This window comes from Theobroma cacao, chromosome 3 (assembly GCF_053813885.1).
Source record: "Theobroma cacao isolate CCN51 chromosome 3, ASM5381388v1, whole genome shotgun sequence".
NCBI classification, from domain to species: domain Eukaryota; kingdom Viridiplantae; phylum Streptophyta; class Magnoliopsida; order Malvales; family Malvaceae; genus Theobroma; species Theobroma cacao.
This window is the reverse complement of record NC_142641.1, coordinates 3,493,741-3,518,928: the sequence shown is the minus strand read 5'-3', so window position 1 is coordinate 3,518,928 and position 25,188 is coordinate 3,493,741. Positions and strand designations below refer to the sequence as shown.

Sequence of the window (25,188 nt, the reverse complement as noted above, 5' to 3'; positions counted from 1 at the left end):
CAAATGTTTACTCCATTTCTCTTACAAGGATTTGAGAATCAGAGCTTGTGCTAGTTGCAAGCCCATGTGAATTAGATGTGGAGAGCACATTCAGAGGCCAGAGAGAAGGGGACTTGCCATTGTACTGTTGTGCAAAACTGAGAAATCCAGTGAGATGACAGTCTTGTGCCCAACTAAAACGCAGCAATAACTTGTACCCTAGAGATCATATGGAAAAAGCAGAAACTGTTTGATCATCACTCAACAGCTCATTGACAATGACGTTGCTACTGGCTTGCAAATCTAACAGGCTGACATCAGTTTCTTTATAGTGCCCATGGCGATGAGAGAATGTGCAGGAACAGTCTTTTGTCATATTACCAGCATATTAAGTGTTGACTTCTGCATATTCAACGTGCATTCTAGGGAATCTATCAGTATTGCTTTGCAACACTAGAAAACAAACTTTGGTGTAAGATCCTGTTGAGCCGGTTGTTTTAGTATATTTTATTTAGGGGCATACCTGAGAACTTTTAGTCTTCTGATGCAAAGTTTTTGTCACGTTTTGCCTTAGTTTTTGTTTTTTCCTAAGTAGAGTCTAATTCTGAGAACAAAAGATTTCACCAGAAATATGTACCGCTTGAAATGGGATCATATAAATGAGTTGAAAAATACTGGCCAGGCAAACAAATACTACCATGGTAGTAATATCTACTACTTGCAGCTGGAATGTCTATTTTTTGCAATGTGGATCAGCCACTTTCCCTTCTGTTACTGTCATGAAGGCAGGACATGGTTAGCAGATTTATGATTCATTCAATGTGGATCGTGCACTTCTGTTTGTTCTATTTGGTCATGATTTTTTGGCTTTCCTTGTTCCAATAATTCAGCCATATTATTTTCCACAAAGGAATTGTCCTCTGTTTTTTTAATTTCAAGTGCTTAATGATTAAGACTAAACCAGAAAACTGTTTGGTCATAAAAAGCAAACTTATGCACTTAAAAGTCTTAACTCAAATTGGTTGAAGAGAGCTATTTATCATTTTATATTCATTTTATTTACAATATTCTGTTATCAACTTCTTATTATCTCATGCACAGAAACCTTTGATCCAATAATTGAAAAACTTATGGACCTTCTGATACATTTTAAGTTGAAATTCTTAAACCTATTCCTATATTTGAGCCCTCCGTCTTTCCTTGAAAATTTTCCTTCTGTAAAAAATAGAAACGAAAGAGCAAGTACAGCAAAGGGTGTCCAAATCAGCAGCTTTCAAAAGGAACATAAAAGCCGCCCAACCGACCAGGGAACAGGCTGCTAACTTCCCTTCTTCCGCAGCTGTTTGAAGCCTGTCAACTGCCCTTCAAAACTCTCTCATTTCTTCAAAAACAAAAATCCAAAAAAGGAGAAAAGAATGCGAAGAAGTAAAAGTTTCCATCTCTCAAAGCAATTTGAAACCTGAGCAGCTGAAAAACAAATGCCTTGAAAATGGCTACCAAGACCCACTTTCTCCTCTCTACCCCTCCTAAACCTCCTTATTTACCATTATATCCCTCCTCCTCATCTCTACCTTCAAAACCCAGGTAAACTAAACTCTTTTATGCATACCTACAAATTTCCCTTAGCTAAACTCTCTGAAAATTCTCTCTTTTTGGCAGGTCTTTTAGCATCAGCTTCTGCCTTTCCATAAATCAATCCAGAAATGATCAAACCGCTAGCAGCAGCAGCACCGCCAGCAAGGCCCCGGAGAGAGTCCACGTGGCATTTGCAGCCGGTGGCACTGGAGGACACATCTACCCGGCTGTAGCTATAGCAGATGAGCTCAAACTCGTCAACCCAACCTGCAAAGTGCTCTTCTTAGGCTGCCCCGACAGCATGGAAAGCACAGCTATTCCGTCAGCTCATTTTGAGTTCAAATCTATCCCAGCCGTCCAATTAGCTAGGCCTTTCTCGTCTCCCCAGAACCTCTTCCTCCCTTACCGTCTGATCAAATCCATTATCAAAAGCTACACCCTTTTGTCAAAATTTGAACCTCATATAGTCATTGGAACTGGTGGGTATGTTTCTTTTCCTGTCTGTTTAGCTGCTTTGCTACAAAGGACCAAGCTTGTGATCCAAGAACAGAACTCTGTTCCGGGTATCGCAAATTGGGTTCTTTCTTTCTTTGCTGATTTGGTGTTTGTTGCGTTCAATTCAACGGTTGAGTGTTTCCCAAGAAAAGAAAAGTGTGTTGTCTGTGGAAATCCTGTGAGGTTGTCTTTGAAAGGTTTGGCTTCAAAGGCAGTGTCAAGGTTGCATTTTTTTCCCGAATTGGCGAAAATGGAGGGCTCTTCAGAGGAGGTCAAAGTGATTTTGGTTCTTGGAGGGTCCTTAGGAGCTAATGCTGTTAACATTGCTTTGTTGAATGTGTACTCTCAGTTGCTGTTGGAACATAAGAATTGGTTCATTATATGGCAAACAGGGGTCGAGTCGTTTAATGAAATGGAGAGCTTGGTTAGGAACCATCGGCAGCTGCTTTTGACACCGTAAGTTGCCCTGTGTTTGTGACTGTAGGATTTAACATAGTTGTTCCATATTTGTCTCTTGCTTAGTTATGTCAAATGATTAATATTTTTTGTTTGATTAATTTAAGACGTGAGACTAGTATCCCTACTAGTACTGTGTTTGTTTGCGCTGTTTAAAGCAGAAATGATTATATGACTTCATTCTCTTCTGCCTCCTTTGCTGGTTATTTCATAATTTAAACATGTCGTACACTAAAAGGGAAGAATAATGTGTAACATTTTTGAAGAAATGATGCCTTTACAGCACACAGAAGTTTTGAATTCTTTAAGGACTGCATTTATTATAACCTTGTTATTGCTAATAATCAAGGAAAATTGGCTACAAGGATGATGTTGAGAAGACAATGAGGAGAAATATGTGCTACTTTATGAGTCACAAAGATATGTAAGTTTGGTAGACACACATTCATATCTTCACATTGAAGAGAAGACAAATATGTAACAGCCTTGGGCATTTAGTAAATCATGCATTAGATTCCATGTCTGTATATCCAGGTCAAGGTGCATGTTTATTTTATTTGCCCTTGTAAGGTTGTGATGCTTCTCAGTTGATCGTAAGCCTGCTCAGCTGCTGGAATATAACTTTTGATCTGCTATCATTTTTTTCCATGTAATGATAACTTTATATTGTCTTGAGAGTCAACTTGCACCTGGTTGTGCTGATGCGGAGTATACCTCATTATCCTCTCTATAGGCTCTCCAATATGTTACCGGAATTCAAAAGAATTAATAAGCTCTTGTTAACATATGATGTCCTCATCAAAAGGCAAATTTCTCTTGTAGAGTGGTTGAACCCATCCAATTGAATTAATTTTTTTTTTTCAAAAATGTCAAATGTTGTTGCACACTGTCTATTTACTTATCGGGCTTCTGTTCCTCATTGTTAGTTTGATCCAGATAACAGTTCTATAATTGTATTACTGGCATCCATCATCTCAATTGGCAGTTCTATCCCAAACCCCTGCTTTCAAATACCTGACATTGTTCTAGAAGTCTGGCTCGAAATGTGATGAGCTTATTGTTGCTAATCTTGTCTGGGTTGTGGTTAGTCAAAGACGCTCAGATTTTTATATAATACTGTGCTTACCAAAGTGCTAATTCTTAGTTTCCTCAAATCTGATGTATCTCTGAAATTATGAAGGTTCTTGCATTCAATGGAATTGGCATATGCAGCAGCCGACCTCATCATTTCTCGAGCTGGTGCAATGACTTGTTCTGAGATCTTGGCTACTGGGAAGCCTTCTATATTGGTAGATTGGAGACCATCACCCTTTTTATCTTCTTTTTTTTTTACTTGTTTCTTTAACATCAGTTTCTAATAATGTCAAAACCATGAATGAGCTAACTAGACCTATTCTACTTATCTAGCATGCCTGCTAGGATGGTTTAACTGCTATTTGACATCTCTAGACAGATGATTATCTCTTCAGATAACATATTATACCAAATATTTGGTAGAGGATACTCTTGAATATTTTGTCATCCTCTAATAATATTTGAATGAATGAAAGTTATCGCAGAATACATGTTGTAGCCTGAAGAATGATTATTCCAAATGATAAAAGACTTGGCAAATATTTTCTGCTTCCTGTTGCAGTGATGACTGCCTTAAACATTTACGTGAGGAAAGTGAGATGATGGTAACTAAATAAGAAGATATATCCTTGTGGAAATTTACTCAACCATGATGCTATAAGATATCTCTGAATTTTGTTTTAAGGAAATCAAAGGTCATGGAAACCATGATAATATTATGTAGTAGTGATGATCTTATGAGGCATTGATGATAAGTGCAACTATTTTTTCCTTAATAATATCTAAACCAGTACTCTTGTGCCTTTAGAAGATATGGGATGTTTTCTTTTTCAAGGTTCTGAAATCACAACTTTGAAAAATTTTTCATAATCCAGAGGTTTAAATAAAATTGTTGATGATACACATCCCTGTCTAAGATCCGAATATTTTAACTGGTTCTTAGTCTTGAGAGTGATTAGATTATGCCTAATACGGAATGTGAGAAAATAAATGGTCAATAAAACTAGCTCTTTGGGGCCACTGCTTGTGCCTTGTATAGTCACCAACAAACTGTGCATAATCTATCAATAGATATCATGCATGATGGATGTTGATTTTGGATTAATTTTCCTAATTGGTAACACATGCAAAGATATCCTGTGTGAGTTCCAAATCAAAATCTCTACTGCATATTTGTGGATTGATGTGTGTTAGTTGTGTCCTCTAGCTTGTCCGGTAGTAACATTGCTATTTGTTGGGATCCTTCTAATATAAGCATCAAAACCTCATGTAGGCTGAGGCAATGTTTCACATTACGTTGATGTTTTTTTTTTCTTTTTTGTTGTGACATTATTGCTTGATTTTGTGCCAAAAGATTGGTTTACAATTAATTAAGTCATTCTGCTTGTGAGCTTAGCCATAATACTACCTTCTGCCTAGTTTTTATTTGTTTGCCTAGTTCTCTACTCCTTATTTGTCTCTTTGATGCTGTAGATTCCATCACCAAATGTTGCAGAAGGACATCAATTCAGAAATGCTTCTCTAATGGCAGACGTAGCAGGTTCAATGGTTATAACTGAGGATGAACTTGATTCAACCACCCTTGGGACCGCTATATCAGAAATATTAGGTATATTACAGCCATTGCTTGTATTTATGATTAGAAATCGGGAATCTGATAATCAAATGTCATGAGGATGGTAATTTTGAATACTGAATTTTCCTAATTACCTGATGTTTAGGAGATATTTCATGTCATGTAAGTGTTATGATTGAAACACTCAAAGTCCTTTTTACATATATGTAGATGATCAATTCTTGACATTCTAGAAAGAATTATATGATGGAGATGCATTAGAAATTAGGAAGTCTAAACATGCAAAGTGTTGTACTTTTGACTAAAATTTCTATTCTAGGTGATAAATTTTGGTACCTAAACATCACTCAGATTGTGGCTTAAATCAGGCAGAATGGAGAAAATGGATTCACATAACCAACCCCAAAGAAGTCCGGGATTGAAAGTTTGTTTAGTTGAGTAGAGTTAACTAATTAAAGCTAGTGTTTTTCACATTTGATTGAACAAAAAAAGTATAAACCTAAAGCATTGTGGACTATCAATTGTTTGAAATAACTAGAATTTTTCATGTGAAGTTCCTCAGGAAATCTTCTGCTGTAATTCATCAGTGAGATGGATCTATGGTGAAATCTTTTGGATTCCACAACATTACATCTGTTTCAGAAGATTAGTTAGCTTAAAATGAATAGTTTGCAAGGAGAAATTAAATAGTAGAAGAGAAGAGTGAGTCGCTCAAGTAATGAATTCTATTTTGCAGGCCATTGTACTGTCCTGCCATTTCCACTATCTAAGTTGAAAACATTTTAAAGACATTAATTCTCTTGAAGCATTTATATCCTTTACTTCTCTATATTATGTAGTAGTTTTTGTTTACTTGTTTACCCTAAACCCTTTTCATTTAACTGATAAAATTTGTGATACTGAGCTGGTCCTTTTATACAGTCACAAGATCAGTTATATTGGGTATGAATGGCATCACTCCTGTTTCTGTGTACATGCAATAGAAATTCATAAACTTGTTGCGTGCATTTTATATCATCACGCTGATTTTGTCTTTTTATTACAGAAGAGTTAATACATAATATACCCTGTTTTGCCCTTAAAAAGGCACATGCTTGAATTTTTTTTTTTATTTTCCATTTCATGTCTGGCCATTGTGACAGGGGATGAGAACCTGCTGACCGAGATGTCTGAGAGGGCTCTTAAAGCTGCAAAGCTCGATGCTTCTGCAGAGATTGCAAAACACATCCTTTCGCTAGTTAACTTATCAGCGGTGAAGGAGAAACAGTAATGAAGTTGATGACTAATAATTTTTCCTGCTCAAGAACCCCTGCTGTTCGTTGTTCTTGTGGGACAATATTTTTTGTTCATGGATATCAACCAATATTTTTCTCAAATGGCTTAACTGTAATTTAAAACCAAGTCCACAGAATTCTGCAGGAGTGTTTTGTGAGGATCATAGGATTACTCTCTCTTTTAAGCCTTACCCCATATATGAGTTGTCCTTATGGTGGATTTCCATTCATCATTAGTAGTTAGATCAGGAAGAAAGAACTGACTGGATAGCTAGAACTGACTGGATAGTTAACACAATTTTGTTTTGATTCTTTGCTACAATGTGAAAAGAGATGTTAAGAGAGCTAAAACTCGAACAGATTTGAGTCCAAGCCACTCCAACTATTTCACCGAGGGCAAGTGGTTTGACTCCATCAGGGTTGGTACCTCATTTCTTTGTATGCAAATAAAATGAGATTCTGTTTGATATCTGTAATTTGGTTGCACTTAGCTACGTTGATTTTATACTTGGGAACATTGACAACTACTTCATGTAGTTTTGTTTATGAATGTGTTTTCATCTAAATCCTGTTGCCTGAAAATGGTGAAGGGGGTCACACATGGCATTTAGGCCTGTGCTAAATGCCTACATAGCAAAGGATTCATGGTTATTAAGCATTTGACCTTGCACCCACAAAAATAAACTGATATAACTTTTAGCTGTTAATTATCTATTATAAAATATCTTAATATGCTCCATCAATATGATATAAATTATATTTATTTGAAAATTATCCTACATGATGAGTATGACTAGATTATTAAATCTAACAAATAGTCTGGTAAAACAATAATTGAACAGAAAGTTGGAAAAAGATATAATAACCTGAGTGTAACTTGATCCCTCCTTTAAAAGAAAAAAAATTGCATTAAAATCTTGACAGGAAAGCTGGCTGGGAAGCAGCAGCATGGTTTTAACATGAATGATTGGTATTGGAGCCAGGAAGCAGATTCAGATGGTGCTGAAATGGACTGAAGGGAATTCAGAAAAAAAAAAAAAGAAAAGACGTATGAGGCTAATTCAGTTGGCCCAAGCAAGTGTCATTTTCAAGATTAAAATGGCTCTTCTGAGCAAGCAAAGGGTCAACGGTCTATTTTATGAACCATAAATGAAGCTGAGGCTTACACGTAATTATTTAACCAAAAAGAAAAAAAATCCATGAAAGCCTTCGATCCGCCACCAAGGTATCAATCAATGAATACATGAGTGACTTACAAGAGAAGTGTTTACGTCTGTCAACTGAAAATCCCACAAAATTGCCAAAACAAAAAAGAAGGAAAGGAAAAATTCTTGTATTTGCCAAAAACAAAGACAAGTGACAGGAAAGTTCTCTTTAAGTTATTGGCAGATTAGATAAGTTCGAGAACAGCTAAGCAACTAGTTTGACATTAAATTGTCGCATGCAAAGTGGAACCGCCATAAATAGCAGTAGTAGCCATTTTTCCCGCAAACATTCAAAAAGAAAGAGAGAATCAAAAGAAAAATTCAATAAAGCAAACAGAAAATGGTACTTGTCCAATTCCAGTCGGACTTTCGTTTCGCTGCCACTTTCTTATCCTTTAATCCTTCTCGCTCCGACCCAACACCCCGATTTCCATGCTCATTTCATCGCCCCACCAGGATTCGAGGATGGTCGCCCGTGACCAAAGCTGCATTCAAGAGAAATGTAGAGAAAAAGAATGAAAAGAAGGACCCAAATATCTGTACAGCTGACGAGCTTCACTACGTGGAAGTAGAGAAATCGGAATGGAGGGTGGCTCTGTGGAGGTACCTTCCTTCTCCGGAGGCGCCGTCGAGGAATCATCCGTTGATGCTTTTGTCAGGCATTGGGACCAATGCTATTGCTTATGATCTCTCCCCTGAGGTTAGCTTTCTTTCTCTTCTTGTTCTTCTAAATTGCATGCAACTGCTTTCGAAGGTCACAAGATGCCTTCTTTTTTGGGATTACGATTCCTAAAGCTTCTTGCTTCTATGGGTTTGTTCTGGTTTCTCTCATTGGATTGTAGGTAATTAAGCTTCTCGCTTTTTCGGGTTTTTTTTTTCCTGGATTATAATTTTTAAGCTTCTACCTTTTCTGGGTTTTTAATTGTTTCTGTCATTGGATTTTGATTTTTAAACTTCTACCTTTGTGTGTTAATACTTGTTTCGGCGATAATTTGTAATTTATAGGATTCTACCCTTTAAGGGTTTGTTCTTGTTTCTGTCATCGGATTACAGTTTTTGAGCATATAGCTTTTGTGAATGTTTGATTCTGGCTGTCTTTGGATTGTAATTTCGTGGCTTCTAGCTTTTATAGGTTTGTTCTTATTACCAATTTTTAAGCTTCTAGTCTTTCTCGGTATTCATCCTTTCTGTCATTGCATCGCGATTTGTAGCTTCTGACTTTCTGGGTTTATGCTTGCTTTTTATGCTGTAGTTTCTTCCATTAGATTGTAGTTTCTAGGCGTTTAGCTTTCCTGGGTTCTCGTTTTTGAGTCTATTGATGATGTATATTACGGTTCAGTCCTCGTTTGCACGCTTCATGTCTGGACAAGGATATGATACGTGGATTCTCGAACTCAGAGGTGCTGGCTTGAGTGCACAAGGAGTAGACTTTGGACAAGTGAAAGACCCTTTAAATGCTATGTCTCAGAGGAAAGATTTTTATGTGAAGGATGGAAAATATGGTACTCTTGCTAACACAGCTTATGGGAGTTTTTCAATGAAAAGAAGCTTTTCAGGTTTTTCTGAAACAGGAAAAAGCTTTGCTTTTGCTGATCAAATTGGGGATTTTATCCAAAAGCTTGTAAATATAATGGAAGAAGGTGAAAGATCACCTGCAGCACGGATTTTCTATATGCAAGACCGTGTTTCTACAGCACTAAAAGATGTACAGAAACAACTTGATCTGATTGTGAAGTATGATTGGGATTTTGATCACTACCTAGAAGAAGATGTCCCTGCTGCGGTGAGGTGCCATTCCTTTAGTATAAAAGGCTTTCATCTAAGAAGTTCTGTAGTAATATCTCCCTATAATCTTACATATACACCAGTTGGCTACTAATAGCAACTAACTTAAGTATTATTGTAATAAAATTTTCATCTTAGATGGAATACATAAAGACTAAGAGCAAACCAAAGGATGGCAAGTTGTTTGCAGTTGGTCATTCAATGGGGGGTATCTTGCTATATGCGATGCTATCACGATGTTGTAAGATTCTGTACCGAACTTGCATGTGTCATCTACCTTTATGACCCATGTTTGTAGACAGCTATTAATGCATAGAGAATTTTGTTGGCAACTACCTGTTCTATTGAAAAATAGTTTGCTGTTGATATTTGCTTCAATTTTTAATATTCAACTTGCTTGTTTAATTTCTCTATTTCTTTGTGATTAGAATTTGTTTAGTAAATTTGAAGCTGTGATCTCCTACTGGATTTCACTTCCTAAGATCAATTTGAATTTCATTTTCTTGGGACCAAAGCACCAGCTGAATTAGACTTGTGAACGGTTTTATATGGACTTCTTAGACAAGTTAACTTTTTAACACTGAATTTATTTTTTGATAAAAGAATGGCAAACATTGTGCACAACTTATGTTGATCTAGGTACTGGCAATATTGGTTAAACTCATAAAAAGTTCTTAGCTTGTTCAATATAGATCTGATGCTTGAATTTGTTGATTTTGCCTCAGTGAGGCTCATGTAAGATTCAAACTGTTGGAGTTTTAGTTAAAGGGGATGGCTAAAGCATGTCAACCATGATAGAGATGAAATCTTTTGATGAACTGTAGTCCTTTATGGGGAGAGTCAATTTCTTAGAGGCAGTGTGTAGAGGGCTTATAGATGCTGTAGGCTTGTTAGATATAGATGTTCTAGTTCCTTGTCTTCTTTGTGAAGAACTCCTTTACCTGGCTTACTTAGATCTCTGCAAATGATTAGCATCAATCATGTCTCAGACTTGTAATTAATTTCTATTAGCATTTCCTTAGGCTTTTAGTGAATGGTTGCTTCTTTATTCTCCTACAAAATAATTGTGACACTTTAAAAAAGAACGAACAAAATGGATTCTGTGTAGGGCTACAAAATCCTGATTTTATGTGTAATACTCATTCAATCCACTTCTTCTCTCATTAAGTTTTGGTGCTTTGCAGAATATGCTTGATTGTTGTTTTAATTTCTCTTCAGTTCAGGGGGTAGTTTGGTGTTAGGCTTGCTTGATAATGGATTGTAGACATTTATAAGCAATATCAAAATAAATTGCTTACACAGTCACAATTTCAAAATCATCCAATGTCGGTACTCAATTCTGATTATATTGTGAAGCATATTTTTATAGTAGCAGTTCGATCTGGGCGCTTTTCATTTTGCTTTGACATACATTGTTCCTTGAACAATAAATATTTGAGTGCTAAAAGGTGTTATTTTCATAAGGTTTTGAAGGGAGGGATTCTGGATTGGCATCAGTCACTGCTTTGGCATCATCATTGGATTATATGTCTTCTAAATCATCACTCAAACTGCTTTTACCCCTGGCAAGTGTTACTAAAGCGAATTGCTTACAAGCTTTTCCTTGTTTAAGTGTGATGACTTGCCATTTGCAGATAATGACAATAAGCTGATGTTATTTCCCTGTGGTGAGCAGGCAGACCCTCTGCAGGTCCTCAATATTCCTGTCATTCCAATTGGGCCATTGATTGCTGCAGCCTATCCTTTTGCAACTCGTCCTCCCTACATCCTGTCCTGGTTGAATTCTCAAATTTCTGCCTCAGACATGATGCATCCAAAGTTGTTTGAAAAGCTGGTTATGGAAAACTTTGGTAAGTAAAAGTGCTTCACCTTCTGCTATTCATTGTAATGCGTAATTGCTTTACCTGCAATTGTAAGAATGACCTCTGCACTGATGCTTTAAGGTGTTGTTTTATATGGATGCTTCAAAATGCTTTAAAAGTACAAGAAAAGAACAAGCCTTTTCCTATTACATAGGGTCTATTACATAGGGTCTGTTATATGAGTCAAATTGGTGCTGCAGCTGGTTTTAGTTATAATTAGTTATAGAAAGAATCAGAAGGCACAACTTCGCAGCAGATGCATCTGCTGTTATGTTCATGTGTTTGTGGTAGATCCTAGTTCCCTAATTTTTTTCTGATTTCTTAGCTGTTTTTCCCCTTCGACCTTGTGAAGTTGCTCTTTGCTGTCTTTCTTGTTGATGCATACATACTTGATAAATTGCAGAATGATTTCAAATGGTCTTTCTAATCTCCCTTTGACCCCTGGCATGGTTTAGGCTTTGTCTGTGCTTTTTGTTGAAGTTATTGTTATATTTTTGGACCATTTTGTGAAGCACAGTGAATGCATAATATGCAGAGACAGTGCCTGCTAAGCTTCTCTTGCAGCTAGCAACAGCCATTCAGGAGGGTGGATTGCGAGACAGGAGTGGGACTTTCTTCTACAAGAATCATCTTGGTAAAAGCAATGTCCCTATCTTAGCAATTGCTGGAGACCAAGATCTAATCTGTCCACCTGAAGCAGTATATGGTATGATGTCAATTCATACAACCCTTCTACATTGGGTCTAATTTATTGTTTAGCTTTTCTTCTTTTTCTTATTTAGTTTGTAATATCAATGGAGCAGAAACAGTGAAGCTCATTCCTGAGCCATTGGTTACTTACAAAGTTTTTGGAGAACCAGGTGGTCCGCACTATGCTCACTATGATATAGTGGGTGGCCGACTGGTACGAAGTTGATAATATTACTACTCTTTAGTTGATGCAACTTAACCGGTGGAATTCATTTCCAATTTAGGTAGCATGATAGTTTCTCCTAAACGTTTACACTTCCTTTGATGCAGGCCATAGATCTGGTGTATCCATGTATAATAGAATTTCTCAACCGTCATGATGAGGCTTGAATTCCTCGCAACTGCTTTTCTTTACCTGCATTTAAGCTTCATTAGTTCATCATTTTTCTTTTTCTGGAAAGGGCCTGATACAAAGAATCTTCAAGGGAGTCTTCCCCTTAAAAGTCCGGATCAATTACATACGTAAAAGAGGTAAAGGATCAACATCATGTATGTATATATATTGTTGTATTCAAGTCTGTACATGTGTAAAGACATGTAGACAAAGTAGCATACTTATATGATATAAACAAAATTTGTACATGGATAACCTTCAGAAATTTTGAACACCCATAAAACATTTGATGTTAAGGTAAATATTTTAGATGTATTCTGTTTTTCTTTTATCCTTTTAATGTGGAGAACAAAATTCAATATTGCTCAGCATGAAGCATGTATCTCATTTAATGGGGTTGTATTTATGTTGTCAAACGAGTTCAGATGAGTTGATTCAACCATAGAATTTGTGAATGAGTCCTAATTTCATAATGTTCTCCTTCTTGCTACTAGATACCTACCTGTTTGATTTTTGCATTATTGGATGATTTGATATGCCTTCTCATAAATTTTACACTGTTCCATTCACACGAGTCCTGCATCTCTAATGTCTCAAAATGCATTTATGTATTGACATAATGCTTTAAAATTTTTTTGAATTATTCAATAAAATTTAAATAAGGTTTTATTCTTCTATTGTGTTTAATCAAGTTTTTATATTTTTTTATTTTGAATTAAATAGATCTGCAAAATGTTACTTGTCACTTTTTATATCCTATAGCATTAACGCAAAGAGTGAAAATATCGCATATTTATATTAGTATATCAAATTATCATTAATTATGACATGTCAATATGCCACTTTATAAGATATTTAATTTAAAATAAAAATATAAAAATTTAATTGAATGTAATAAAAAAATAAAATTTTATTTAAATTTTAGATATTATGCTTTTAAAACAGAGTGTGATGAAAATGCAAGCCTGGGTTAAGGCAGAGAATTTGAGTTTTGCCTCAATAATCCTTGCAATTATACATACAATGCACCCAAGTTAGTAATTTTCAATTAAATAAGCTGTTTATCTTACTTTAGATTCAACTTTTGCTGTGCTACGTAAGTCTAATAATCCTTCATCAAGCAAAAGTATAAGAGAGGCAGTCTTTGACTAAAGCAGGATAGGTTGCGTGGGGAGAATTGCAATCTGTATACTTGGAATGCAAAGCACAACCCACTTGTTATACTTGAAAAGTTAACTATCATTGACACATTTCTTTGGGAATGAAGTTACTGTATCTGAACACAGCACATACCAAAATCAAAGTAGTATTTATATCAAAGTATAGCAACACAATCACAAATAATAAATTGACTTTAAGAAGAGGAGCAAAGTTGCAACAATTCTCCTGTCCATATCCCACGACCCCATTGACTTGATTCTGCCAAATAACAGTAATCCCCCATCATTTTCTGAAGCAAACACAAGTCGAACCCTTCGAGGCTTCTTCACACATTTCCAAAGGAAAAACCCATAAAAAAAAAAAATTGAATCCTTGCCTTTTTGTATTTGGAGCAAAATCTATACACAAACAAAGAGGGTTAAATTGAATCCATGACTGCTAGCATTGAGTTGCTGCCTCAGTCTTACAGACAGGGCAAGTATTTTTCTGCACAAGCCACTGCTTTATACATTGAATGTGAAAGCTATGTCCACAATATAGGTTCCCCATCTCTTCATCTGCTTCATACTCCTCCTATATTCAAAGGATTCAAATGAGAATCATGATTGAAGGGAACGGGAGTAACAAGTAGGCAATTTCATCAAAAACTCACCTGACAGATGCTGCACTTCTTATCCACATGCGTGTGTAAGTTTGGTGGCAATTCATTCATGATTGAGCCCTTAATTTTTCTGAGGCATCTGCTTATCTCATCTTCTTTCAATCCAGTGTTAACATAACCGATTTTATCACCAAGCTCCAGCAGTTGCTGTTTCACAACAGTTTGAACAAAGATTATTAGTTTTATACTGAATCAAGAGTTGAATAAGAATCTATTGAACCAAATAACCAAGTTTTATGTATTTGAAGTAAGCATGCAATTTAAGAGGATAAAGACAACATACCTCATAAGACATGCTGTCAATATCAAGCCTCCAGTCGCTGAATCGATCATGTGAATCTAATCTTCCCCCCATTAGCAAGTTGTTCTGTAGCATCATTATCTGCACCAGCCGCCACCAAAAATTTGGGAATGCAAATTAAAAATAGATCCTACCTGAGCTTAATCATGCATAATATGAAGCTTTTCCTCAAGTTTGTTGAGTGCATGCAAGAGATGATATCCCATAAATTCCAAATGAACATTCAGGTTTTTTTAAAAACTATCAAATTAAGAGACCGAAGTACCTGAATCCATAATTCATAGCATCATGTAATCAGAATTTCTCGTTCACCAATACTCACATGCTGAACCGCTTGTGTTTTTTCTTTTTTTTTCGCTTATGAGATATTAAAATGTCAATACATAAAAATCTCTCTTCTTTAGTGGTGTATTTGCATTCATTTGAAGCTGCCCTACATGACATCATACTCCATTTATAGAAAACGTATACCTTGTACTGTGTATTTCTACAGTGAGCAATCTCTGAATTTTTTTAATACATAAATTTCAGCCAAGCATCTTTAATTCCATAGGAACAACTGGCTCTGAATAATTAATAAGCTGCTATTACTACACCACAAATATAATAATAGCTTCGAAAATGATTGCCTGGTTTACCCCCAATTTGTTTCATGTGACTTTAAAATGATATTACAGCAACCTTGATTCCAATCAAGTCACTTTTGTTTGAATTCACTCTTGAGGTTTTTTCACACAATACACGATCAAATGAATGTTGTCATACTTCTGATATTATTTGATGTTTCTTTTACATCTAACTTCTCGAAAATGAAATTCATGTTCACAGGCAAAGCTTACATCATGTACAGAAAGTAATAGTCAACTGAGTTTAAGTTTCAGAAGAGAAGTTTTGATTAAAATATCCAATAAAGTAAGTCATACGCCAACTCTCCTCCCTTTAAGATAAGCCAAAATTTCAGTTATTGCATCAGGGATCACCACTCAAAATGACCAAACAAATTGTTCTGTTTTAAGTGTCAATGGGTCATGTATGAATGGTCAACATTACTACCAGGAAAAAGCCTTAACCATCCCATTCTCATTTCTTTCCAAAAGGCAATAAACTTTAAAAAAAGAAAAAAAGAAACTGAGTTTAACCCGTCACATGATGACCATATTTTCCCCCTAAGACAACAAAAAAGCTAAACCCATAAGAAACAAGGAAAAGAAATATATGTTTAAATTTCTTGACAAGAGAATCTCAAACAATCAGAATCTCAAGGGGCTAAAAGCATTTTCAATGAGGACCATGAGGAATAGGTGGAAAACAGTATTCATTTTGCTAGTAAGAATCCTTGGATATTATATTGTTGCAGAATGAAAAGCTGTGCACTTTACATGCCAAAATTGAATCCTTAAAAACCCATAATCAGAAACACTTTTCCACATATCCAATCTTTGATTCCACAAATTATGTTGAAATTTGTATAAAAGGCCACAAAAGTATAGACATACCTCAGCAAGCCCCTCTGGAGAAGGATGTCGAACATGGCGATAGTATCTTGCTCCAAAGAAATCGGGTTCAGGACGCGCTGAGATTAAGGCAGAATCAGAATCAAGAAATGAGAGGGTTTCAGGATTTACAGTCCGCCTTGCTATACAAGAACGCTGCCAAGACAAATGAAGCAGCAGAATCAGCCAACATAGAAAACAAGTTATGTCACAAGTACTATTATAGTGGAACAATCATCAGGCTTGGGGGGAGAGAAAACTGAATCAGTTAAACAAACTTTTGCTCTTAAAGGAAACTGTTAGGAGAAGAAACCTCATTTATAGAAAGGAAGAAGTGAATCCTCATATATTCAAACACTCAATTTCTTATCAAAAGCTCCGTATAAGTATCCTACTTTGATGGGGTCCATGATAGGCCTTCTATTCAAAGATATTGCCTTTCGTCAGAAACCAAGCTAAATTATACGTGCACGGTTTTTTTGTTAATTAATAAAAGAATTGGAGGGTCAAAGCTGCTTAACACACTAAACACCAATGAAAAACTATATTAGAGAAAGAAATGAATAAGATAAGAGTATCGAATCAAAAAACGACATGCAATCAAACAGATTATAACCCAAAAGCACCCAAACAATAGTAAGGCCAGTAAGTCAATCAAGCTGAGTGCATGACAAAGGTATTCTGCATAAAACATACTCATAAAATTTACATGGTTTTACCATTGAACTGAGTACAGCAGGAAGATATTCTCTATCAAAACAAGGGAATTATAGTAGAAGTCTATTAGGACTGATACATAAACTTTTCTATAACACTCTAATTTCAAGAAATACATTAAAAACTTCAAACAAAAATAGATTTATAGGGCTGGTCAATGACAAGGCAGATGTTTCATCATTGGAGTTGAGAGAAAGTCAGAAACCAACTTCACTGCACTTGATCTTAGCCAAAGGGTCAAGAAAGGTATATAAAAGAATCAACTTCAGCAACAAAGGTATGTCGGGTTTCTTAAATAACTTCCATTAACTCTTTTTTTTTTCCAGGAAAAAGAACAAGGAAATGAGATTACCCTAAGGGAAAAAATTTTGGCACGGATCAATTAACCATTTCATAATTAAATTATCAATGACCAAAACGTCTTAATTATCAAAAGGGAAATGAAAAGTCATAAACAAATGCATTCGCTTGCTATAAAATGAATGCATCCACAAAAGAAAATCAAACAGACTAAGTACCAAAAAGAGGAAAAGAAGAAACAAAAATAATGCCTAAGCCTGGTGCCAAATCCAGATCAAAGCACAAAACTGGACCAGATTAACATAAAAAAGAATAGAAAAACATGAAAAAGTACGACACTCAAATCCAAATTGTACCAAAGCAAACAAATTTACAATCCCCACCTCCCAGAACTCATAGAACTCATCCATTGACATGGGATTTAAACCCCAAAAGGCATAACTACATAACATAAAAGGACGAAAGGAAATAAAAATATACCTCCCTATGGTTGACCTTTTCGACATCAATCTTCCCTCTGGCAGGCACATTTCTCCTTGCCACAACACAATCCACAGAGCCAACAGCATCAGCTGAAAACCCAATTCCAGGTCCACACCACACATCCTGAATTACCCCACAACTGATGTTATTACCACTCCCTTCATTCAAAACCACACCTTGCTGATGATGCACCTTATTACTACTATTCTCATTGCCAACAAGTTTACCACTTTTCTTCTTCTTCTGCTTCTTCTTCTTCTTTTCTTGTTCCTGCTGCTGCGTTTTCTTTTTCTTCTTCACTTTCTTCGCTTCCCAATCAGCTGATGTACGTATCATGGCAGGCACCGACACCTGCTGTGATGCAGATGCAGTGCAGCCAAGGCCTCTGAGAGTGGACTGGCTAAAAGGGTTGGCTTTTTTTTTGGTGTTTGTTGAAGGGTGCAAGGTGGTTGTTGTTGTTTCATTGTTGGTGGAGGAGAAAGTGGAGAGGAAAAGAGAGGAAATGCTGGATTTGGAGCGAGCGGATTGGACTACAGATGGGATATCTGGGACAGGGTTTGGATCTGTTTCTGTTATGTTGATTTGGTTTCTGGGTGGTCTTCTTAGTTTTAGATGTTCTGCTATTGTTGAAGATGAAGCTGAAGCTGAGTTTTCTGTAAGAAATGGCATGGCTTTTTTTCTTTGGGGGGGTTTGGTTTGGTCTGGTTTTTTACAAGAGAGAAAGAAAGAGAAATGTTAATGAAGAATAACAGAATTTTGGAATTGATTAAAGGATTGAGAGAGAGGGAAGATGGAGGAGTGGCCTTTGAGTTTTTAGTGGAGAGAATTTTGATTGGTTTTGATGAAGAACAGTTTTCTGTGCAGCTCAATTTTTACTTATTTAATGTTTTTTCTTTTGAAGAAACTTATTGAGATTTTTCTTTTCCTTAATACATAAGAGTTTGTTAGGTGGGCTATTGTTTGTCTTCTTGTTGGAATTTGTGGGGATTTTGCTATCTAAAGGCAGCCTCAGTCCTCTGGAATCTTTAAAATGTAAATAAACTTTTGCTTTGTCCTCTAAAACAATTGTAACTGATGCTTTTTATGTTATTAATTAAGCTTTAAAACTGATCTAACTTACATAAAAAAGAAAGAAAATTAAAGAAGGGACAGGGCCAAAGGGGTTTTAAATCTCACCCTCTCTGTGTCTTTTTCTGTGCAAAAGTTACTTGAGGCTGAGAGTTTTGGGGGTATTTCCTTCTTTCTTTTAGGCAGCATCTATGGGGTATAGAGTCTTCAAAAAGTCAGATTTGTGGGTTAGTATGGATGCCATTTCAAAGGGCCCTACACAGAAAATCAGAAGGTCAAAAATCAAAGGAGTATTGAAATTGAGGATTACATTACAAAAATTACAGGCCATCATTGAATATTTGTTGGTTGTTTTCTGTATTAGGCCAAATAGTAGCAATCATGTGAGAAGGTCTAATTTTGACTCAAGTGATGTCTTAAGTGGAAAGCATCCAATTCTGTGGGGGTCCATTTCTGGGTCAGGTTTTTGTTCTTTCTACACCCTAAGCATCATTTTTCAGCAGAATCCTGGAAGCTGTTTTAATCATACTTTATCATCAATTCTTAATCCTGAAAATAATGCTTGTTTATTGCAATAATTTTGAAGGAGAATACATTGAGGCATTGGCCTGGCAGCCAAGCAATTTGACCATCAAGCCAACAGAAAGTAAAAGGGGGGCAAGTTCCATTTTCCCTAGATCTGAGGTTCCCTGCCATAGGTTACCATTTTGGTGAGAAAAGAACCCATGAACTTGTTTCTGAATAGGATTCTCCAACCAAATTTGAATTTTGAAGATGGGTTTCTTTTTTTTTTTTCATTTTTTTTCTCTATGGGACAAATTGCATTTTTGTCAAATTCTTTGAAATCTAGTCCTGGCTGTGTGCACCTATGCCAATGCCTTAGCCCTTTTGTCCATGGACCATCCAAAAGAAACAAACGTGTATGGACAAAGAAAAATGTTTCCCAATAATTCATTCTGACTAAAATTGCTTAACTTATCAAAATAAAGTGAGTTTTTACTGACCCATTTTTACCTTTTTATTTTCTCGATATTTGGCCCATTATTATTTTTTTTCTTCAATGCTCACTTACCCCTTTTCTTTTAACTTTCTTGTTAGAATTATTATATTTGGGTCTTCCTCAATATTTGACCTTTTCCACACCCACTGACCAAAGGAAAAGTAGATTCATTCACCCTTTAATTGTAGTGGTTAATAGTAGCTGTAAAGGTTGTTGTATATCATTCTGTAACTTTGACAGCCAACAGCCAGAAATATTTACACCATCTAGTGGGTGAGATTGTAAGGGGAATGGATATTACCGACGGAGAGTTGGTTCAATTAATAAATTAATAGATGATCATTCATCTACTGCATTAATCTTGAATAATGTGCTCTACAAGAGATTGAATAATAATATTTCCATTGTAACCATCCATCCTGAAACAACGTCATGGTTCATTGTCAAGTCATAAATGGAAGAGTTACTCAGTTGTTGTAACCTTTGGAGTAGATGGCAACCTATAGGCCGTAGGAGGCACGGGAGCACGAACAGCTTAGCAGCAAATTGGACTTTGGTTTGAACCTGGAAAGAAAGTAACAGGGGAGTGTGGGCATGGACAATGAGGCAGGGCTGCAAAAGCGGTAGCTGCCACTGCCAGAGACAGGTTTTTTGCATGGATACGAGAGACAAAGGGGACAACTAGAGTAGCACAGTTACAGTTATCACGACAAGCTAGCGGACTCAAAAAAAGTTTTATCTTCGAGACAAGAGCCAAACCAGTAACCATTTCCATGGACAAGTCCTTGTTAGCTACGGCGCCTACCCTGGCCTTTTGTAATACCACTTGGATTGCAACCTTTTCAACATTTAGACTGATTTGTTGCACAATATTGGGCTGAGTTTTATCATTGAACTTCTCTTTCCATTTTCCTACGGTCGAGTCAAGCAGACAGAAATTGCTTACGCACACAGCAACTGACCAAAAGGGATGGTTGGACTCAGGCCTCAAACCACAGGCCCATTCCTTGTCCAACATTTAGGTGCCACAATTGGACCGTCTAAAGCGCTTGAAGCTTCTCAGTTATGGCGGTTTAGTTGAGTGGGCAGCAAGGACGCATGTGCACCGTATGCTTACAAAAGGAAATAAATTATGATAGAGAAATGATTAAAGAAAAGTCTTTGAGGCTGAGTAACGTAAGTCATGCGATTATGGTGACGAATATGTCTCGTTTTCTTTAGCCCCAAGCCATTCCCTCCCTACATATACTCTTCCTCTCTCTCCCCCCCTTCTCTTGTCTTCTTTTGTTGGGTCGCTTTGGTTTCTCTACTGAGAAAGAGAAACCCCACTTATTAAACAAACAAACTTCTCAACCAGCAGACTCAAAACAGGATAAACGCATTTTTTTTGTTTCTTTGTTTCATTTTGCTGATCAGGTACGTTCCATTTCTGTCTTTTCTCTATCTTCGCTTCCACTTTCTTTTCATAATTCATGGATTTGGACTTTCTCTGTTTTTCGGTTTTTTAATTAAGTCAGTGATGTATCTCTGTTAATTGAAAATCAATATGTAGTCTTCATTTTTGTTTGTCTGTCTGTCATTGGGAACAAAGGGATTGCTATGATTTCTGATAAATGTTTTTTGATTGGTGGGATTGCAGTTTTAGGAGGAGGAATAAAAGCTAAAGCTAGCATTTGAATCTTTTCATTTAATTGAAAACAATTCAATCGGAATTACAAAGTTTGTCGACGTGCAATACATGAGCTTTCAAGGCCGAAATAGATCAAGAAACCCTTCCCAAAGCACTCGTCAAGAATGGGTTGCTGGAGGATATTCATCTACAGCTACCACCGTCGTAAGCAACTCAGCAGCCACCTTTAATTCAACTCCTAACGTTAGCCACACCTCAACTCAAAATGATAATAGGTATAGAAAAATTGGTCGGCCCACGAATCACAGGAGAGATAGGGAAAAGGAAAGGAATGAGAATCATGTGGCGGTGAAGAAGGAGATGGATCCAAATTTGCCACAGCTTGTGCAAGAAATTCAGGACAAGCTTATCAAGAGTACGGTTGAGTGTATGATTTGTTATGATACGGTAAGGAGGTCTGCCCCCATATGGTCGTGCTCGAGTTGCTACTCCATTTTTCACCTCAATTGTATTAAGAAGTGGGCTAGGGCACCCACCTCTGTTGATTTGGTGGTGGAGAAGAACCAGGGTTTTAATTGGCGTTGTCCTGGTTGTCAGTCTGTGCAGTTGACGTCATCTAAGGAGATTCGATATGTTTGCTTCTGTGGCAAGAGAACAGACCCACCTTCTGATTTGTACTTGACACCTCATTCTTGTGGGGAGCCTTGTGGAAAGCCGCTTGAGAAGGTGCTGGGACTAGGTGCTGGAGTGATGAAGGATGAACTTTGTCCTCATGTTTGTGTTTTACAGTGTCACCCTGGTCCATGCCCTCCTTGTAAGGCGTTTTCTCCACCACGGTTGTGTCCTTGTGGAAAGAAGGTTATTACAACCAGATGCTCTGACAGAAAGCCGGTTCTTACTTGTGGTCAGCGCTGTGATAAGCTTCTTGAGTGTGGGCGTCATCGTTGTGAGCTGATATGTCATGTGGGACCTTGTGATCCATGCCAGATTCTGATTAATGCCCCCTGTTTCTGCAGGAAAAAAGTTGAATTTGTCATCTGTGGAGACATGGCTGTGAAGGGAGAAGTGAAAGCAGAAGATGGTATCTTTTCTTGTAGTTCAACTTGTGGAGAGAAGCTTAGATGTGGCAATCATAACTGTGCTGAGATTTGTCATCCTGGTCCTTGTGGGGACTGTGAGTTAATGCCAAGCAAGATCAAGTCTTGTTATTGTGGGAAAAGAAGCTTGCAGGAGCAAAGGCAAAGTTGTTTGGACCCAATTCCAACTTGTTCAGAGGTATGTGCAAAGTTCCTTCCCTGTCGAGTGCACCAATGTGACCAAGTATGTCATTCTGGGGATTGTCCACCTTGTTCAGTTCTTGTTACCCAAAAATGCCGATGTGGATCAACTTCTCGGAGGGTGGAATGCTACAAAACAACACTTGAGAATGAGAGATTTACATGTGACAAGCCGTGTGGGCATAAGAAGAATTGTGGTAGACACCGATGTAGTGAGCGATGCTGTCCTCTTTCAAACTCGAATAATCTTCCCTCTGGTGATTGGGATCCACACTTTTGCCACATGGCATGTGGCAAAAAGCTAAGGTGTGGGCATCATTCTTGTGAATCACTCTGTCATAGTGGCCACTGCCCTCCATGCTTGGAAACAATCTTCACTGATTTGACATGTGCTTGTGGAAGAACTTCAATCCCTCCTCCATTGCCTTGTGGTACGCCGCCTCCTTCATGTCAACTCCCATGCTCAGTTCCACAGCCTTGTGGTCATTCATCTTCTCACAGCTGCCACTTTGGTGATTGTCCACCTTGTTCTGTGCCTGTGGCAAAGGAGTGCATTGGAGGACATGTTGTTCTTAGGAACATTCCTTGTGGATCAAAAGATATCAGATGCAACAAGCTCTGTGGCAAGACCAGGCAGTGTGGTTTGCATGCATGTGGGAGGACTTGTCACCTAGCGCCATGTGATATATCTTCTGGATCTGAACCAGGTTTCAGAACTTCTTGTGGGCAGACATGTGGTGCCCCTCGGAGAGACTGCAGGCATACATGCACTGCACCTTGTCATCCCTCTGCACCATGTCCTGATGTTAGGTGTGATTCTCGAGTCACTATCACGTGTTCTTGTGGCCGAATAACTGCCAGTGTTCCTTGTGATGCTGGGGGCTCTACTAGCAGTTTCAATGCTGATACAGTTTATGAAGCTTCTATTATCCAAAAATTGCCAGTACCCCTTCAACCGGTGGATTCAACTGGCAAGAAGATTCCTCTTGGACAAAGGAAGCTTATGTGCGATGATGAATGTGCTAAGTTGGATCGTAAACGGGTTCTTGCAGATGCGTTTGACATTACTTCCCCAAACTTGGATGCTCTTCATTTTGGTGAGAATTCAGTTACATCTGAGTTACTTTCTGACCTATATAGGCGTGATGCAAAGTGGGTTTTAGCTATAGAAGAGAGATGCAAGTTTTTGGTACTTGGCAAGAGCAGAGGAACAGCAACAGGTCTGAAGATTCATGTTTTCTGTCCAATGCTGAAGGATAAGAGAGATGCGGTCAGGATAATAGCAGAAAGATGGAAGCTTGCTGTTAGTGCTGCTGGTTGGGAGCCCAAGCGTTTTATTGTGGTCCATGTTACTCCCAAATCCAAACCCCCACCTCGTATCATTGGGGTTAAGGGGGCGACCGGTGTTGGGGGACTACATCCACCAGTTTTTGATCCTCTGGTAGACATGGATCCGAGGCTTGTTGTTTCTTTCCTAGATTTGCCTCGAGAAGCAGATATAAGTGCATTGGTATTAAGGTTTGGTGGGGAATGTGAACTTGTTTGGTTGAATGACAAGAATGCATTGGCTGTATTTAGTGATCCTGCTCGAGCTTCAACAGCAATGAGGAGGTTGGATCATGGCTCAGTTTATTATGGGGCTGTTATCTTTGTTCAAAGTGCTGGAACATCAGTAGCATCAACTGCTAATAATGCATGGGGAGGAGCAGGGGCAAGTTCAGCTTTAAAAGGGAATCCGTGGAAGAAGGCTGTAGTGCAGGAGCTTGGTTGGAGGGAAGATTCATGGGGCAGTGAAGAATCTTATGGTGGCACTTCTGATCCAGGCTCTGTGTGGAAAGCGAAGGAAACTCCAATTGCTTCTTCAATTAACCGCTGGAGTGTTCTTGATTCTGAAAGAGGTTTAAGCTCATTTTCTAGAACAGTTCAAACTGAAGATCCTTCAAAACTTGCTGGAGTTCTATCCAATTCAGGTATGGATTCAAATACTGCCAATTCAAATTCGGCTGGGCTACCTGGTGGTGGTTTTAATGAACCCGAGCCATCGGAAGTAGTGGACGATTGGGAAAAGGCTTATGAATAAGAGAGAGAAAAGAGAAAAATACCATTAAGCTTATGGTCAGGCTGATGGGGCTGCCCATTTTCATTCACAAATGGTTGGAAAAACTTCGGTTTGGTTTTTAGTTGTCTACTTTACACCCAGTATTATCATAAGGGTGTGAGTATGATCTTTCAAAATTCGTTTTCTCTTTTTTCCATTGTCTGGGCAAGGCCTTGCCTCTTTTACTGTAAAGGTGAATTTTTGTTGCAATACAAGGTAGCTAATACATGTACAACCTTATTGTCAATGTGTTGACGCCAATTTCCTTCTAGCAATCCCAATTTTTTTTTTTTTTTTGCAAGAGAACTATATTTTATCACTATAAAAGAATGAAAACTTCATACAAGATGCTGTTATACCTTTTTTGATCTGATAAAATGGTAGTTTATACCTACAAAACGGAGCTTTTATGTAACAGTTATTCATCTTGTCTTATGGAATTGTTGCTTGTGCATCCATTCAATGGATGACTGCATTGACTTGATATGGAGGGGTCTCTCTACTGAGTTTCTGTTATAAAAACAGCCACAACCCATGAATCATTTGTTTGATAGCAGATGGAGGGGTCTGCTTACTGAGTTTCATTGTAGGAACAACCACAACTTGTTGATTATTTGGAAGGTGTATGTTGAAC

At 37.5% G+C, this 25,188-nt stretch overlaps 4 protein-coding genes across 4 annotated transcripts; 3 read left to right on the top strand and 1 right to left on the bottom strand.

The window, feature by feature from the left end:
- Positions 1 to 1,151: 1,151 nt before the first annotated feature.
- On the top strand, positions 1,152 to 6,905 carry LOC18604207 (UDP-Glycosyltransferase superfamily protein). The gene is made up of 5 exons (XM_018118610.2): positions 1,152 to 1,563; positions 1,639 to 2,505; positions 3,686 to 3,794; positions 5,053 to 5,188; positions 6,298 to 6,905. Exons 1-5 carry the CDS (start codon positions 1,469 to 1,471, stop codon positions 6,423 to 6,425), a joined length of 1,335 nt encoding a protein of 444 aa, XP_017974099.2. The 5' UTR covers positions 1,152 to 1,468; the 3' UTR covers positions 6,426 to 6,905.
- An 897-nt stretch (positions 6,906 to 7,802) lies between these two features.
- LOC18604206 (uncharacterized) lies at positions 7,803 to 12,823 on the top strand. Its single transcript, XM_088804540.1, has 8 exons — positions 7,803 to 8,334; positions 8,974 to 9,417; positions 9,558 to 9,660; positions 10,884 to 10,988; positions 11,099 to 11,269; positions 11,817 to 11,987; positions 12,085 to 12,185; positions 12,302 to 12,823. Exons 1-8 carry the CDS (start codon positions 7,975 to 7,977, stop codon positions 12,359 to 12,361), a joined length of 1,515 nt encoding a protein of 504 aa, XP_088660666.1. The 5' UTR covers positions 7,803 to 7,974; the 3' UTR covers positions 12,362 to 12,823.
- An 832-nt stretch (positions 12,824 to 13,655) lies between these two features.
- Positions 13,656 to 18,325, bottom strand: LOC18604205 (uncharacterized). Its single transcript, XM_018118278.2, has 5 exons — positions 17,479 to 18,325; positions 15,985 to 16,137; positions 14,471 to 14,569; positions 14,179 to 14,334; positions 13,656 to 14,099 (listed from the first exon to the last, which is right to left on the bottom strand). The coding sequence occupies exons 1-5, from the start codon at positions 18,148 to 18,150 to the stop codon at positions 13,965 to 13,967; spliced, it is 1,215 nt and encodes a 404-aa protein (XP_017973767.1). The 5' UTR covers positions 18,151 to 18,325; the 3' UTR covers positions 13,656 to 13,964.
- A 2,460-nt stretch (positions 18,326 to 20,785) lies between these two features.
- LOC18604204 (NF-X1-type zinc finger protein NFXL1-like) lies at positions 20,786 to 24,801 on the top strand. The gene is made up of 2 exons (XM_007036563.3): positions 20,786 to 20,965; positions 21,189 to 24,801. Exon 2 carries the CDS (start codon positions 21,288 to 21,290, stop codon positions 24,534 to 24,536), a length of 3,249 nt encoding a protein of 1,082 aa, XP_007036625.3. The 5' UTR covers positions 20,786 to 20,965; positions 21,189 to 21,287; the 3' UTR covers positions 24,537 to 24,801.
- The last annotated feature ends 387 nt before the right edge of the window (positions 24,802 to 25,188 follow it).